The 17,604-nt window shown below is 41.0% G+C and overlaps 1 protein-coding gene across 2 annotated transcripts in view; it reads right to left on the reverse strand.

Annotated features, from left to right (window-relative positions):
• Positions 1 to 711: 711 nt before the first annotated feature.
• Mansc1 (MANSC domain containing 1) overlaps positions 712 to 17,604 on the reverse strand; it is a 28,650-nt gene continuing 11,757 nt past the window's right edge. Inside the window, exons 1-4 of one of the 2 annotated variants that reach the window (XM_005003808.4) lie at positions 17,062 to 17,336; positions 12,100 to 12,421; positions 8,757 to 8,897; positions 712 to 2,199 (exon numbers count right to left, since the gene is read on the reverse strand). In XM_005003808.4, coding sequence (XP_005003865.2) covers positions 1,274 to 2,199; positions 8,757 to 8,897; positions 12,100 to 12,322 — 1,290 coding nt within the window. In that variant the 5' untranslated portion in view covers positions 12,323 to 12,421; positions 17,062 to 17,336 and the 3' untranslated portion in view covers positions 712 to 1,273. Of the gene's footprint in view, positions 2,200 to 8,756; positions 8,898 to 12,099; positions 12,422 to 17,061; positions 17,337 to 17,604 lie in introns of those variants that run through there. The other variant, XM_003470409.5, reaches the window with a different exon arrangement.

Below are 17,604 nucleotides of genomic sequence, written 5' to 3' on the forward strand. Positions count from 1 at the left end.
ATACAGATATCTACCATCAACAATCAGCTCTGAAAGTCCATTTTTTAACTTTAAAACTAAGCTTAGGGATGGGGATTTAGCTCAGCAGCTTAAGTGTCTGCCTGACAGGCCTAAGGTCCACACACACACACACACACACAAAGAAAGAAAAAAAAAGAAATGTAAAACCAAGCTTATACCTGGAAGACACCAAACTTTTTGTTTTACAGATAACTCCAAAGAAATAAGGTACCGAATTGAGCCAGGCAATCTTCTGAACTTGTGGCCACCCCACCTATAACTTATCTTGCAAATTCTCTTTATTACAAATGTTTCTCAGAAATTTCAACAATCAATTAAAATTAGAGCACACTAACATAATTGCCGTATCTTTTTTCTAATGTTGTTCTAACTAAAAATCAAATTGCTGACCAAACTTAAGGATTTGTAAGTAATATGGGTGCATTTCAAACTTTGTACAAGTTTAGAAAATGTTAACACTGAAAAAAAAAAAGAGTTAGGACAGATCCCAAATGGATTTGGCTATTTATTAGAACCAATTTATCACTGTCTCTAAGTAGGCTAATATCCTCCCAAGTGAATCTCTTTGCTCACTGACAGGAAAAGGGGTTTGTCGTTTTAACTTGGAACACATATTTTTACCATTTCATCATTTTGCTGGTGGGAATAAATTGAAACTTATCCAGTATGGATGTATCACTTACAGGAACATTACTGAGTAACAGAAGATTTATTCAAATATTTAATTGGAAGGAAATACATCTGGAATAAGTTTTATTGGAATTCATATAAAAAGTACTCCATTAAAACTAACATCATAAACAGTTGATTTTATCTGGAACCAGAAATATTAATCAATTGGAACCTTGATATCCTAACCTTTTCTTCCTTGCATAAAGCCAGCTGAGTTTTCCAATTTATATTGCAATTACACCTTCTTGCTTTAGGTAGAGCCTTATTTTCAGTGAATATTTTAGAGAGATCACTCAAATTACCTAATTTGAGGCTTCTCCCTTGTCCTCAAAAAATAAAAAAAAAAGTGCTAGGGAACATTCCTGTCTTCAAAATCTAACTTGCTAAGATCAGCAAGTCAGCAGCAATTCAGTGTGTGTTGCTCCTAGTTACTCAATGAATTAAGAGATAATGAACTTGGTTCTTAGATGTCCATTTTTTTTTTTTTTTTTTTTTTTGGTGGTACCAGGGGTTGAGCTCATGACCTTGCACTTGCCAGGCAGGGGCTTATGCTGCTGAGCTAAATCCCCAGCCCTTGTTCTTAGATGTCAACATAGATCCCATTGATTAGATAATCAAGTCGTGAATACCGTTTCCTGCGGAGGGATTCTGAGATTATTCTACCCAAAAGGACCAGGCCTATTACCAGGAACAGAACACCAAAGAGCAGGGTCCCCAGGAGGAGCCACTTTTCAAATGGAAGGCCATACTGGTTTTTTGGAACACTCTTTGGTGATGAGCTGTCTATAGCAGGCTTCTCATTTTCCCAGGAAATAGTTTTATTTGTAGTGGAAGATTCCACATTGGACAAAGGGAGTGTAGTAGGGTTATGCACATGCCCTCTGTTTGAAGTGAGTTTAGAGATTTCTCTAAAGGGCACCGTTTCCGGGGTGCCTTTCAAGTCCCTAGATGCCTGAAAGATGGTAGTCAAAACTCCTGCTGCAGTCACAGCTTGGGGGGTAGCCACAGCACGTGTATAAACTGTAGAAATGGGGGCTGGAGGAGGCTGAGTGGGGACAGTGGTTATGAGTGGAACTGTGGTAGCCACCTGTGGTTGAAAAGTCACCAGAGGTATCTCTGAGGTACTGGTGGGTGCAAGAAATACAGGCTTCAGAGTCACAGAGTTGTTATGTTGAAAACCAACAGCTGCTGCAGGGGAGGTGGTTGAGTTTTTAGGCAACAAAGGAGCTACTTCTGGCTCTGAAGAAGACTGTAAACTCTGAGAGTGGCCTTTGTCTCTATTATAAGGGAACTGGGTACTTGCTTGGCTGATCTGGGAGAGTTTCTGTAGGTGACTCGAAGATCCAGACCTCTGAGAAGATATATTTCTCCACAAGAGACCAGTGGGCTTTGAAAAATCCATCAGAGGAGGGAGAGGGGACGTGATGGCTTGTGGAGACCAACCATGAGAGAGAGAACCTTCTTGTGTTAACTCTTGATGTAGAATATCAGTCAAAGACAAAACATCTGAAAATGCAAAGAAAATAAAAGAGACACTTAAATCATCCATTCTAAGGTTAAAAATAAACATGTATCAGCTTTTTCAGTAGGTCTCCAAACTGTTGATACTTGACTGATTGATTTTGCTGGAGCTGGGGATGGAACTTGGGACTCTACGCATGCTTGGCAAGTGCTCTGTCACTGAGCTATGCCTCCCTCCTCCCTGTTACTTGGCATTTAATACAAAACTGAAAAGATTTAAGTTGTTAAATCAGAATTGGACAGCACTGCTCCTCACCTCATGCTGTGGTTTATTTCTAGCTTGATGGGACAGGAATGTGTGGAGGCAGAGCAAACAAATTATGGAAGAGGTGGATGGTTGGATGGTTGACAGGGTGGGTGGTTATTTATTTATTCATTTACTTATTTATTGACAGGGTCTCGGTATGTAGTTTGGAAAAGCTAAGAGGAGCTCACATGGTCCGCAAGAGGTTTAGGAAGATGAGAGGTATACGGATTGGGTCAGGCAGAGAGCTGGGTCAGGGTGACGTGGGCAGGATGGGAACTAGCATAGAGAATTCTGGCAGGTGGCAGAAGTTCTCACAGGACACTGTCACCCAGGACTGAGAGAACTAGGATGTATTAGGATAAATGGTACAGTGTGGACATGGGGCAGGCAAGAAAAGATATGCAAAAGCCTTGGGAAGACGAGTTGACAGAATCAGAGAGAGAGAGAGAATTCCTGTGGTGTGCTCTTTTGTGTTGTTTTATTTTTTGAGACGGGGTTTCACTATGCAGTTCAGGCTGGCCTTGAACTCACTTTGTAGTCCAAGCTGGCCTCGAACTCACAGCAATCCTCCTGCCTCATCCTCCCAAGTGGTTTGTTTGTTTTTTCAGTGATGGATATTGAACTCAGGCCTTTGCAACTGAGCTACATCTTCAGCCCTTTTTATTTATTGTTTTTTGAGAGAGGGTCACCCCAAGTCATTAAGTTGCCCAGACTGGGTTCAAATTTGTAATCCTTTTACCTCAGTCTCTCAGAGTGCTGGAGTTATAGGTGGGAGCCACAGCTGGCTGCTATATGGCTGTGACAGAGATGAAGATTTTACAAGGAGAAAGGAGAAGGAGCTGGAAGGTGTGGTCACCTCTGAGGGCACTGGGCCAAGGCAACAGCACAAGGCTGATGACATTTTTCCAACTGTACTCAGACGAAGGAGAATTTAATCTCAAATCTCAAAGCTTAAAATTTTAGAGCCAATCTTAGGTTGTGAGGATGACAGGCCTAATATTTGAAGTCTTGATGGTCACACTGAGGGTGTATGGGGCAGAAAATCAAGTTTTAAATCCCTAGAAGGAGGAACCAGCCTCAGATCCTACTTCCTGCTGGAGAAAGCTTGGGATTTGGCTCTTAACCACACACACCATCCATCACGGCTCAAACCGGAAAAGCTTGTTAAGGCACTCAAGAGCAACGAATGATAATTTGAATTGTTCTGATTTACTCTGCCATGTGGCTAATCATTTTGCTTAGATTGGAACTACAGGAGAGAAACAGAAGGACTTCTTAGTACATATTGGTCCACTCTTCTTCCTGAAGTTCCTTCTATGCCTGTTTCTCAAGTGGGATGATCATTTCTCCTAACAGATCCAGAGGCCACTTCAGACGTGTAACATCCTGTGACGACTCTTGAAGCCTCACACTGGTAGGCGGTCCTTCAGCACTCACTTATCCCTTCCAGGACATGCGTCAGTGAACTGCGTTCCAATAGTCAGATCTGGCTTGCCGCCTATCTCTGTATGGCTTGCAAACTAAAAATGGTGTTTACATTTTAAAATGATAAAAAAAAAATCTGTGATACATGACAAATTATAGGATATTAAAATTTCAGTGCCCAAAACATTTTATTAGCATGTAACCATGCCTATTTTTAAAAAAGACAAAATAAGGAGCTTGTGCTTGTGCAAGGAACTCAGAGCTCTGGGATCTGGGGTGGGTTGGTTATTATTTGTTTATATACAAGGTCTCACTACATAGCCCAGGTTGGCCTCAAACTCACAGTAATCCTTCTGCCTCAGCCTCCCAGCTACTAGGCTTACAGGAACGTACCATCATACCCAGCCCATTTTTTATACACTGTCTGTGGCTGCTTCACCACTACAAGGACAAGGGTGAGTAGGTATAACAGATTGTCCATGACTCATAGAGCATAAACACCAGCCTGAAAAGCCATTAAAATACTACTTGACCATTGACAAAAAAACTGGGCAACTGCTTCAGGCCACGGCTCTCTAAAGTAGAATGTGGATGCCTGAAGTTCCTTTCCTTCCCAGCGGTGCAGAACCAGAGTTTTTGCTACAAAGGTGATGTCATACTCACAACACTACCATGCAATAAATTCCAATTTATCTTCAGAGAGGATCAGATATAGCTTAAATAGACTGGTTGCAGGGTGGGGAGGGAGTGCATTATAGCTCAGTGGTATAGCACTTGCTTAGCAAGCACAAGTCCTTGGCATCAGGAAAAAAAGGTTCAATATATTCACCTTAAAGTTTAAAACAGGGACTGTTTAAGTACAAGCCCTATGATGTGTGTGATATCAGAATTTCAATAAGGCCACCGACAAGAATGGCCAGAACAGCTGTTTTCTTTCTCATGCTTGCAAGTTCAGAAATAAAGCAGAGCCTGGGGAGTCCTGTGTCTCTATATGAGGAAGCTCCTAGAACAACACAGAGATCCTTTACCCACCGCTGTGTGCGGGGAAGGGGAGCGGGCGGGTGCAGGGCCTCCCTCCGTCACAGACTCAAGCCACAGAAGGAGCTGGGAGACAGTCTGGCCCCTCAACTCTTCTTATGAGTTTCATTTTTCAAGGGACTTCACTGAGTTAAAAAATGAGTGGCTATTTCTTGGCAACCAGCTGCACGAACACTCCTAATTTATTCTACTTCCGAATTCACCTATTCTTCCAGTCCTTGGTAGCAAGTACATACCTAAAAGCCATAAATGAAATAGTGTCAAGCCACAGTGGTTTTACAGAAGGAAAAGAGGTCACAATCATCTCCCAAACTTTGTCTAGTGTCTGTAAACACTAATCAGTAGTGATAGGGAATAAAGTTCTTCCAGAAACAAACCATGAAACAGATTATCTACATTTAATTTCACTACAGAAAGGAAGTAGATAATTTATTTTTAATGGAGTGATCTCGACCCACCAATTTGGGCAGCTAATTCACACACATCCTGTCAATAATCCTGTCATTACTACATTGAGGTTGATGCTACTTTGTCCCTGGATGTTTCATGAAGGGTTCTGGGCTGATGACGCCCCCTGGTGGCTCCATAAGAAAAGGTTGATTCCAGTTTGACTTCACTGTATTTATACTAGGCCTGAGTAGGTTTAATGTAATCTCAGTGTTCTGGGATCCTGAGGCAGGAGAATGACAAGTGTAAGCCCAGCCTGCGCAACATGCAGATTTAGCAACATCCTGTCTCAAAATAAATACAAAAAGGGCTAGGGATGTAGCTCAGCGCAAAGGCACTGGGTTTGATGTTTACTATACATGAGTAGAAACACACACACACACAAGGTTTACGTACACACTTTCTTTTTTTTCCCATTTCCATTGGTGGAAATGTTTACCACATATTTCTTTTATTATATGTATTATAAAAACAACAGTTGGAAAAAATGTAAAAACTAACTCAACTCTAATTATTATCATATCCCGATTATTTATACAAAGAAACTGTACTTCATGCTCTTCTTTAAGGGAATGTCTAACACATCAGATTTTTCAGGTTCAAGAACAAAACTCAGACACAGCTCCACTTGGGAGACTAAGCACAGCACTCAGGAGCACTGGGCAGCATCATTCTCCAAAGCACTCACACTTAACGCAGGCAAGAAAGAATCCTTAACTCCAGTCCTTTCAACCCTACACCTGCTCTTCCCAACCAGTAAAGCAGGTGCTTAGTACATTTGAGGTGCTGGGTTCAACCTCCAGCACATACACACATATGCATGCACATGTGTGTGCACACACAAACACACACACAAGCTCCCCAACTCAGCTGAGCATGGTACTGCACATCTGTAATCCTGGTACTCTGGGAGGCTGAGGCAGGAGGATCACAAATCTGAGTCCAACCTGGGCAATTTAGTGACTTAGCTGTTGAACAAAAGAAAGGGAGGAGGAAAGGAAGAGAACGAAGGTGAAGAAGAAAGGAAAGGAGGAGGGACGGAGGGAGAGAGAGGAAAGAAGGGAGGAGGATAGGATGGAGGGAGGGAGGGAAGGAAGAAAAAAAAGGAAGAAAAAAAGCTGGGGAGTGCAACTCAGTGCAAAGATTGAGTTCAATCCCCAGTACTGGCCCCCCAAAAAAGGGAGAAAAAGAAAAGAAACAAAATCCCCAGCTCATCTAGACACTGAAGTAAAAAACTAGGGCAAGATCTCACTGCTTCCTTTTTCCTGGCCCCCTACAGCCACACCATCAGCAAGTCCTGTCAACTCTACCTCGGGATCAGCGCCATGTCCACTCTTCTGTCCACTTCCTCTACCACCTCCCTGGTCTCCAAGGCCACTGCTTACCCCTCACCCCCACCCCGAGCAGCCTTTCCACGTCCCCTCCGCGGCAGTCTCACTGTCTACTCCCACAAGGCAGCTACACTGTAACTGTAAAGTCCTGCTTCCTGTCACACACACAGACTAAAACCCCGTCACCGGCTTCTAAGGCTTTCTGGGATGTGGGGTCCCTGGCCTTTTGCGCATTACTGTCTGCTTAGCTTACTGTGTGTCCACCAGCTGGGATTGGAGTTTGTTCTTCAAACATTCCAAACCCCTTCTGCCTGAGGATCACGGGCCTGGAAGGTCTTCCCCTACTGGCTGCCATGGGACTCCGACTGTTCAGATCGAAGTTTAGGGTTTACCTTCTCACGGACGATTCCTTTGATCACCTCGATACAAGGTTACCATTACTCAGCGATCGTCACCACAGCATCTTGTCTAAATTTCCTGCCTAGCACTGTGACTATATTTCCCTTGATTATTTTTATGGTTACTGTCTCTCTCTCCTAAAATATAAATTCCAGAAATGAGAATTGTTTCATGTCTGATACTGCATCGTTAGGGCATAAAAAATGCTTGATACAGAGAAGATGCTAAGTAATATTTGTTATTTATTGAATAAGTGAAAAATAGAATAACAGTAATAACCACAAGTATAATGGCAAAAACTTTCCACAACTTAAAAGAAAATTTGCTTTTTTTTTCTGTATTGAGGATTGAACCTAGAACCTGCTACTTGGCAAGTGTTCTGTGTTAGCACTGGGCTGTATCTCCAGTCTTTAATTTTTTATTTTGAAAGAGATTCTTGCTAAGTTGCCCAGGTTGGCCCTGACCTTGTGATCCTCCTGCTCAGCTGCCCAAGAAGTGGGGATGACAGGTGCGTGCCACAATGCCTGGCTAAAAAGCAAATTTGATATCAAGAACATTTCAACCTGAAAAATTAACAAGGCAAAATCTCACTGAAACGTGTCCAAATAATTACATTAATTCACTTCGCAGTTTCTTTTTTTAAAGATCTTTTTTATTAGTATGTTTTTAAAACAGAATAATTAGGGTTGGGGGTATAGCTCAGCAGCACAGTGCCTGCCTGGCAAGTGCAAGGTCCAGAGTTTGATTCCCAATACCAAAAAAAGAGAATAATTATATTCACTTTGGGGAATTGGTACACGTATATGTTGCATCTGAATTATTTTTACTTCTCCTCTTCTTCCCCATTGATTCAAATGTTTATTTTCTGAACTTGGATTAAATGTATATCTAAGTTGCATAAGCATTGAGTTTGCATTTCCAGGGCTTTGCACTGAACCTGGCACATAGTAGGTGTTCAATAAATGTTTCCTGAATCAATGCTCCTCCGGGTAGGCAATAAAATCCAGTAAGTTTGATGGATATTGTAATAAATAGGGACTTAACAACGAAAGCAGTAGAACTTTGCACAGTCATGTAGGTCTTAATCAACTCATTCTAGAGCAGAGTGCTGCTCCAGAGGTTTGCAAACTTACTGCAGTTATCAACAGTTACTGACATAGAGACTACAAAAATGTTTCATATAATATCCGTGCATCAATGCAAAGAAATGAATATTCCAACAGGCTGGGGATTTAGCTCAGCAGCATAAACACCTGCCTTGCAAGCGTGCGGTCGTGAGTTTGATCCCCAGTACCAATAAAAAAAAAAAAAAAAAAAAGAAAGAAACAAATATCCCAAAATCTTTAACTGGAAAACAAATTTTGGTTTAATAAACTGAATTTCAGGAAAGGCAGGGTAAGAGAAGGTAATGGGATAAATTGGCTCAAAGTATGTTTGAAAATGACATGATGAAATGCAATAATTTGTATAATTAATATATACTAATAAAAACTTCCTAAAAATAAACAATGACCATTTAAGAAATTGAGTTTCAAGCATGAAACACTAGTGAACCCTTTTGCTGTTTTTTTTAAAGACTCTTTTGTAGATTAAATCTTTCACAGAAGCCATCTCTAAATAATCCTGACCACAAAAGAAAAGAAGGTTTTTATTACCTTGGATTATCCTGTAACTCCAAAGGCCCTTTGCTGGTTTCAGCGGACAGGCTTCCACACTGGGACAGAAAAACAGGTAGCAGTTGGGTTGTCCAGCTGTTTTTCGAGTGTCAAAGATCATCAAGTTACATGCTTTATTCCCTGCAAGGAAAGGTTTTATAAGCATGATTCTGAAATAAATTTTCTCAGGAGTAGCACAAACAGGTCGAACTTTGTTTACTCTGGAGTCCAACTCAAATACCTCTGTTCATTTTGTTTTCCTGCTTGCTGACTGCTGAATCATTTCCTTTTCCTTAGTCTGGTTGTATAAAGCAATTTTAAAAGACACTGAATGTGCAAAGCTTAGGGTAACCATTGGCAAAACTAATTTTGAATACTCTATTTAATTTTCTAAAAATAAGGCCAGAAATATCCCTGATAATATACAGAGTCTTTACAGAACTCTATACCAGCTGGATCTTCATATATGGCTGTAACTCTACCCTGAAGGTATCTCAAACACCTATAAAACTCTTTGAGTCAGGCTTTCTTAGGTGGAGCAAGTAAATTAATCATCTCAGAAATATCATGCCTCCTTTCACAAAGGATTTGAGTAGTGTATGGAACACAAAGCCCATCTTATCATTTACTTATGTATTAAATTGTATTAATTAATTATATTTGTTTGCTTATTTATGTACTTATTGTAGTACAGGAGATTGAATTTGGAGCCTTTGCGCTGAGCTAAGCCCTTTTAATTTTTTGAGATATGGTGTCCTTATTTGGTTCAGGCCGGCCTTGAACTCATAACAATCCTCCTGTCTCAGCCTCCCAGAGTACTGGGATTATAGGTATGTGACCCCACTCATGGCTTTGTTATTTATTTTTGTAGAAGACAAGGTTTTCCTATTTTACCCTGGATAGGCTTGAATTCTTGGGGTCAAGAAGTCTTTCTGCTTTAGTCTCCAGAGCAGCTAGGACTACAGGAGTATACTGTCACACTTCACTTCTTTTAATTTTATTATTATTTTGTTATTTACTATTTACTATTATTTTGCAGTACTATGGATAGAACCCAGGAGGCTTTGTCAGTGAGCTATATCCCCAGCTTTCTTTAAAGCACTAGTTTTATGTCCATCTGTAATACATGTGTGCGTGTATATATATGGTTTTTTTTTTTTTTGAGACAGGATCTTGCTTAATTGTCTAGGTTGGCTTTGAACATGCAATCACCCTGCCTCAGCCTCCTGAGTACATAGGATTACTGATGTGATCACTATGTCAGGCTTTTTATTTTTTCAGTACAATTCTTTTGCTGTTTCTTCACATTTCCATTTTTATCATTTTTTTCTATTTTCCTTCACCTTCCACTTCTGGCTTCTTTTTTCGTTGTCTCATGTCCAGAAGCCATTATTCTCTCTATTCATCATGGCCATCTTGGCTTATGACCCTTGAGGGAGCAGCATACCTCTGGTCGGGCTGGAGGTCAAGAGGCACATAGACTATTAAAAACATACCATTTGTCCGGGCACAATGGCGCACACCTGAAATTCCAGCTACTGGGGAGTGTAGGGCAGGAGGATCGCAAATCTGTGGACAACCTGGGTAATATAGTGAGACCTTGTCTCAAAATAAAACAACAGAAAAAACTGGAGCTGGAGCTCCGCGGTATAGCACTCGCCAAGCATGTGCAAGGCCTTGGTTCAATTCCCAGTACCACGGAGGAGCGGAGCAAATGGTTTGCCAACATCACCACCACCTCTAGTCAGGCAATTCAGGTGGGAAAGGAGACTCAGCCCCAGCAGGGTTTAATCACCTCATTTCTCTCCTACTTGGGCAATAAGACAGGCCCTCCTTCTCCCCTTTTCTAAAAATGTGACACCTGCAATACCATTCTTTTTGCTACTTAGATAAATGGAAGAATCCAGAAGCCCAAACATCACAAAATCTTATGCTCTTTGTGTTTATGTTATTTCTCTAGAGTCCACAGCTATTATTAAACTTTCAAAGTGCCTTCTGAATCCTAGACAATTAAATTATCATTGCTCAATGAATGAGAAAAATGTTTTCAGGGCCACTAACTGTGGCCCACAGAGCAGTAATAGTACTTTTGCTTGGGAAATAAAATAGCAAATCTTCATTTCTTGGAATGCAGGACAAATGCAGGGTTTCCTAAGATGTCAGGAAATACCTTTACCTATAATTCAGCAGGTTTGCAGATGAATCTATTTTTAAAAAATGGGGATAGGGTTTACTTGGGTTTGAACTCAGGGCCTTCATGTTGAGCTACATCTCCATGCCTTTTTATTTTTAAGACAGGATGTCCCTAAGTCACTAAATTTGCCTAGGCCGGAATTCTCCCGTCTCAGCCTCCCAGAGGGCTGGAATTATGGGAATGTGCTACCACACCTGGCTCACATAAATCTTTATATTAAAATTAAAAGAAAAAGTATAAATTTAAATTAAATTTCTATAGGGTTTTTTTTGGTGGGGGGTGCTGAGAATTGAACCTGGGTCCTTTACATAGTGATCTACATCCCTACCCCTTTCTAGTTTTCTTTTTTTGAGGCTGCATCTCACTAAGTCAGTAAATTGCCCAGTTTGGGCTCAATCCTGCATCCCCCGGTGTCAGCCCTCCTAGATTATATGCATGTGCCACCCTGCCCAGCAACCTCTGTGATTTCTACAAATGACTTCCACAAACAATATCCAAAGCATAATGCTCAATACAAGACCACTGCAGAGATTCTTCCTACCGACACCACACATATGGCATTTGTTCTGCGCTACTTCTCCAATGGCCAGGTATCATATGATTCAGTTTGATTTCATTCTGACCCTAACCACCTGGCGTTAGCAGCAGACTCCAGGTTGAGCATTTGAGGGCTTAGCCCAAAGCATGCTTCAGACAATGACCCCAATGCAGAAGCCTGTCTCTATGGAACTGGGGTGTGCCACCTTCCTAGCCCATGGGTGTATATGTTTATCAAACTTTAAGTTCCTCAGACCCCATCATTTAGGGGACTGGATGGAGGTTTCATTACCAGGAGTGATTGATTCAGTTACTGGCCACTGTGATTGAGCTCAACCTCCAACTCCTCCTTGGAGGTCAGGAAGTGAAGCTGAAAGACCCAAATTTCTGATCAAAGTGTCTTTCTGGAGACCAGCACCCATCCAGAACTCTTAGTCCTAGAAGCTGCAATACAATGGTGGTCAGTTGCTTGCTTCTTCACTTACCCTAAGCCACTGACCAGTCAGTGGTTCGGTTCCCATATGTCTACCCCATTGTGAATCACTGGTGTAGTCGCGTCCCCTATCTACTTATGTCATGAAACATAGGGATGAAGAGCTACATATTATTTACCTGCTATGTTCTGTGTTGAACAGCAAGAATTAATGCAGTCTTCTTGAGTTGTTGTATGGATGGGCTCATTGCCTCTGATTCCCCTAGAGAGAGATGACTGGATGTCAATGACCACGTCTTCTAGACTCTCCTTGAGGCAGTTCTGACTGGTGGAGGGACTTAGTGTCAGGAAGCATATTATCACCAAACTGAAGGTCAAGTGCTGCTCTTCCCTGAAGAACATTTTAGACTCAATTTAGATTTAGCCTTCGAAGGTTAAGGATGACCCTCACTCGGACATCAGTTTGCTTCAGGAAGATTAGACAGATGGTGGATTTTCTCTCTAGAATAAAAATAGAAAATCATCAATGAGTTTTGTTTCTTTTAACAAACCAGCGGCGCCACATGCCTGTAATTCCAGTACTCCTGTAAGGCTAATGCAGGAGGACTGAAATTTTAGTCCTGGGCGATTTAACAAAATTCTACCTCAAAATATTAAAGGGTTGAGGATATAGGTCAGTGCCATGGCCCTGGGTCCAAGCCCAGTATTGAAAATTAAAACAAAACAGCCGGGCGTGGTGGCTCACGCCTGTAATCCCAACACTCGGGAGGCTGAGGCACGAAGATTGTTGCGAGTTCAAGACCAGCCTAGGCTATAAAGTGAGCTCAAGGCCAGCCTGAATTACATAACGAGACCCTGACTCAAAAAAAGAAAAAAAAAAGAAAAGAAAATTAAAACAAAACAACATCAGGGAGGGAATATTTCATTTCCATCAAGTCAATGAAAATGACCCACATACAGAAATAAATAAGTTTTAAAATTATCTTTAGTAGATCTGAGATAATCTTTCATTTAAAACTTGAAGTCAAGTGTGGTGGCACAAGCTTATAATCCAGTACTCACAAGGCTGAGGCAAGAGGATTGTTTCAAGTTCAAGGCCAACCTGGGCTACATAGCCAGACTGACTTTGTCTCAAAACAAACCAACAAAAAAACAAGCCTAAAACTTGACAAAAGCTGGTGTGGTGCCACTTGGTAGGCTGAAGTAGGATAATCACATCTAGTTAGAGGCCAGCCTGAGCTACACAGTGAGTTCAAGGTATTTGCTTTGGCAGCTCACATACATAGTGAGTTCAAGGCCAGGCTGAACTACAGAGACCTTGTCTCAAAAGAACAAAATAAATAAGTAATAAAAACTGGTGAAGAATAAGCTGCGCAAATATAAATACTATCTGATCAATGATTAAAAGCTGACAGTGCTTGCGGAGAGATATAAACAGCAGGCCTTTCCCTGAGTGCCAGAATTCTTTATCTTCTTGCTTTTTTTTTTCTGATTAGGAGGAGAGAGAACACAAAATTTCTTTAACTACTGAAGCTGTGATAATTGATTAGAGCACGCTTCTTTTCTCAGTAATAATCAGCATTTAAAAACCATCTAAGGAGAAAGAGAGCCTCTTTAATAAATGGCGCTGAAAAAAACTGGCGCCACACATGCAAAGACTAAAACTGGACCCATATCTTTCACCATGTACTAAGCTAAGAATGTATCAAAGATATTAATATTAAAACAGAAACATTAAATCTTCTGGAAGACAGAGGAGGTAAAACTCTTGAAGACATTGGTGTAGGCAAAGACTTTATGAACAAAACCCAGATTGCAGAGGACTATTATGAAGAATCAACAACTGGGATCTTACCCTACTGAAAAGCTCTTGCACATCAAGAGAAACCACCAACAGAGTGAAGAGACAACCTACAAGTGGGAGAAAATGTTTGTCAGCTGTTCCTCAGACAAAGGATTACCATGGAGAACATGTGAAGAACTCAAAAAAATAGTCCTTGCCGATTTAAAGACCCAATCCAAAAGTAGGCATCTGAGATGCATACACACTTCTCAGTTGAAGAAATACAAACAGCAAATAAATATGGGAAAAAATGTTCAATATCACTGGTCATTCAAGAGACGCAAATTAAAACAACATTGAGATCCACCTTACCCCAGAAAGAATGGCTAGTATCAAGAAATCAACCAATAACAAATCCTGAAGGGTTGTGGCGGAAAAGGAACCCTTCGCCACTGTTGGTGGGAATGCAGATTGGTACAACCACTGTAGACATAAATCAGTGTGGAGATTCCCAAAAAAAGTAGGATTGGAGGTCCCATTCAACCCAGCTTTTCTCTTCTGGGTATCTTCCCAAAAGAATTAAAAACATCATACTGTAGTGACATATGTATACCCATGTTTATAGTAGCACAGTTTATAATAGCCAGATCTTGGAATCAATCTAAATGTTCATTGACTGAGAAATGGATAAAAAAAGATGTGGTATTTTTATATAATGGAGTATACTCAGCCACAAAGAATGATAAACTGGATACTTTTATAGGTAAATTGATGCACCTTGAGAACATACTCACTAGTGAAATAAGTAAGATGTCATTAGTGTAACAAGCTGAAAGAAAAAACATATGTATATATATATATATATATATTATATATATATAATAGTTAAGACAGTTAAAAAAATTACCTAGGGGCTGAGAATATAGCTAAGCAGGATAATCACCCACCTGGCAAGTGCAAGGTCCTGAGTTCAACTCCTGGTACCAAAATAAATAAATAAATGTAAAAATAAAAATAGATACCATCTAGTGAGCAGTAGGCATCTTGCTAAGCAATTTACATATATTATCTCTTTTAATCCTTAGGCCAGCCTGCAAAATAGTTTTTTCTATCTCATTTATAGTAATGAAAAAGAAAGAAAGGAGAAGGAGCTTCTTTTATTGCTGCTTCTTATAATTATCAAACTGGAAGCAGATAATTTTAATAATCTAATTTGACGAATTAACCATCCACAAGAGAGAATATTCTGGCTCAAGTGAGGACAAGTTGGGGCAGGCATCCTTTCTGATGTCTCTAAAAACAGAAAAGTCACACTGTACAATGCCAACTCCATTGGTGAGGAGGTTCTTTTAGGAAAAATAAACAAACTGGCAAAACAAGATCAGAATATCCTCATCCACCCAACCCAAACTTTCCATAATACAAATTGTTGACTGAACAATTAGAACAGAATTACCCCTTCTTTAATTTGTTTTTGCTATGAACCTCTCTGGTAGTCTAAGGAAGCTTCACATCTATTCTGAAATAGGCATTTCAAAATGCATACAATGAAATGTACAGATTATCAAGGAAGCCAGTTATATTGAAGTATAATTATCAACCTAGTTTTAAAACTGTGCCTATAAAACTCTGATGAAAGAAATCAGAGATTTTAATAGATGTTCCACATTTATGGGTAGGAAGACTCAATATTGCTAAAATGTAAGTTATTCCAATTTGACCTACAGATTTAATATAGTCCCAATCAAAATCGCAACAAATTACTTTGTGGAGACCAACAAAATGGTTCTTAAGTTTACATGGAAATGGAAAGAAAAATGGAATAATGAATACAACAATGGAGACCTGTAATGGTGGATATATATCACCATACATCTGTCAAAATCCACAGAACTGTAAAACACACAAGTCAATCCTATGTGAGCTGTGAACTTTACTTGGAGGAAAACCCCCAACAACTGGAAAACAAAAACAAGTCTATGATAGTAGAACACAAGTCTAATACCTGCCTTGTTAAATGTTATGTCTGATCTCTCCATACAATAAAATACTAGTATTTATGGTTTCTCACATGCCGGTCTCCATGCTAAGTACTTTACAAATATTCTTTATTTCTTACAAGAATCCTAGTGAAATCATTTACTATTTGCATTATCAGTTAAAATAAAACCAAAAAATATTTGTGAGCTATATGAATATCTTTATTATCTTATGAATAACAAATGGTGCTATTAACTGCCAAGGATTTGGAAGTAGTGTTGACTATAAAAAATGTTGAGACGTGCAATAGGTAACATATGAAACTATCTGATTTCTACTGGCTGAAATCACAGCTGTTAATATTCCTGTGGTCTTTGCTTGCATTTTTTCTGGAAGGAAACAATCTTTCAGTTAGAGGTTTTATGAAATAATAAAGTTTCTCCACTTAAATTCTCAGACTTCCAGAATTTCCTCCATGGACCCCCCAGATAAAAGTCTTGGCATAAATTACTTGTTACGCTGCAATGTTTTGTAAGCCTCTTTTCTAGCCCTAAGGAGACAAAGGAGAAAAACCCAGGTAGAAGATGCTTGGAATGGATTCTGATAAAGTCTTTCCTCCAGGGTGCAAGGAAACCTCAGTTATGCATTGAGAGGGAGGAGCTGTGGTCTCAGCTTGCAGCTTCTTTATAGAGCTGGACTGGAGAAGTACTAAAGAATTTATCTCATTAAGAACAGTCAATGATTATTAGCTAATTAAGATCTCTGCCTCTTTTTTGCCTCCACTTTCTGAATTTATTATCATTATTATTTGGCTGGGGACCAAAACAAGGGCCTTGCACCTGCTAGCAAGCACTCAGCCACTGAGCTACCACCCCAGCTAATTAGGTCTGCTAATCCACCGTTCTTTTGGCCTAAAAGGTTTGAAGTTGAGAGGAATCCTGCTGAAAGCCAGGAGTAATGAATATAGGGGGAGAGCGAGGAAGTACTTGCAGGTACTCCAGCCTGCTGGGGTCACTAAAACTTATTTGTATGTAACTACTTCAAATAATTGGAAATCATTTTACTTAGAGCATACTCTTAATTTTTCACATATTGGACATACTAGACAATAATTCAACACGGAAAATGCAAGACAAGGCATCCAAGAAAACATGGGAATTTTTCCCTTCCCCTTGGGAAAGGATGTGCTCGTTGACTATTCTGCCGTTGGGATACTGAGGCAAAGCTCCGGCTGGCCCCTCATTCACCCCGGCCTGGTCCTCGGAGGGGCTCCGGTTAGGGCGGGAGGTGCACAGGTCCCAGGAAAGCAGGGGAGAGCTGCCCGCTGCGAGGGGCGAGGTTACTAAGGGCCGCGAAGGAGGGGCGGCGAACGCCTTACCTGGTGGCAGAGGACCCGTATGTCCTTGTCCCCCACTCGGGGAGCAAACCCAGCTCGTGGCGCTCGCAGGCAGGGCTGACGGATCTGTGCGGCGACCGCACCGCAACGCTGCAGCGTTTTGTGGTTAGCAAGTTCCTGCTTCCGTCCCAGGGACCCAAAGTTTGTGGCGGGGGAAGGGCACGTTCAGGCTCCGCAACCCGGAGCTGCTTCCTAGCAACATCCAGCGCCCAGGAGAGCCGAGCCCGCCGGCGGGGGAGCTGTACTGCCGGTGCGGAGCTGCACAGTGTCCCCACCTCAGACTAGAAAACTGTTCTGCGTGGGTCGGGTCTGCAAGGCCAGGCCTGACCAAATGCGCAAGGAAGGCAACACCACAGACTCCTTTCCAATAGGGGGAGAGATCTGCAGGGGAAGGAGACCAAGAGATGGAGCAACAGGGGAGAATTAATGGTATACACGTGTGCCAACTCCCCATGAATTCAATTATTATGTACTGCAAACATGCACTGTTAGAAATGTGCTCCTCTAATCCTAGGTCCCTGGGTT

Source organism: Cavia porcellus, unplaced genomic scaffold, assembly GCF_034190915.1.
Source record: "Cavia porcellus strain 051 isolate PalLab524CR breed Dunkin Hartley unplaced genomic scaffold, mCavPor4.1 scaffold_27, whole genome shotgun sequence".
Classification (NCBI taxonomy): Eukaryota; Metazoa; Chordata; class Mammalia; order Rodentia; family Caviidae; genus Cavia; species Cavia porcellus.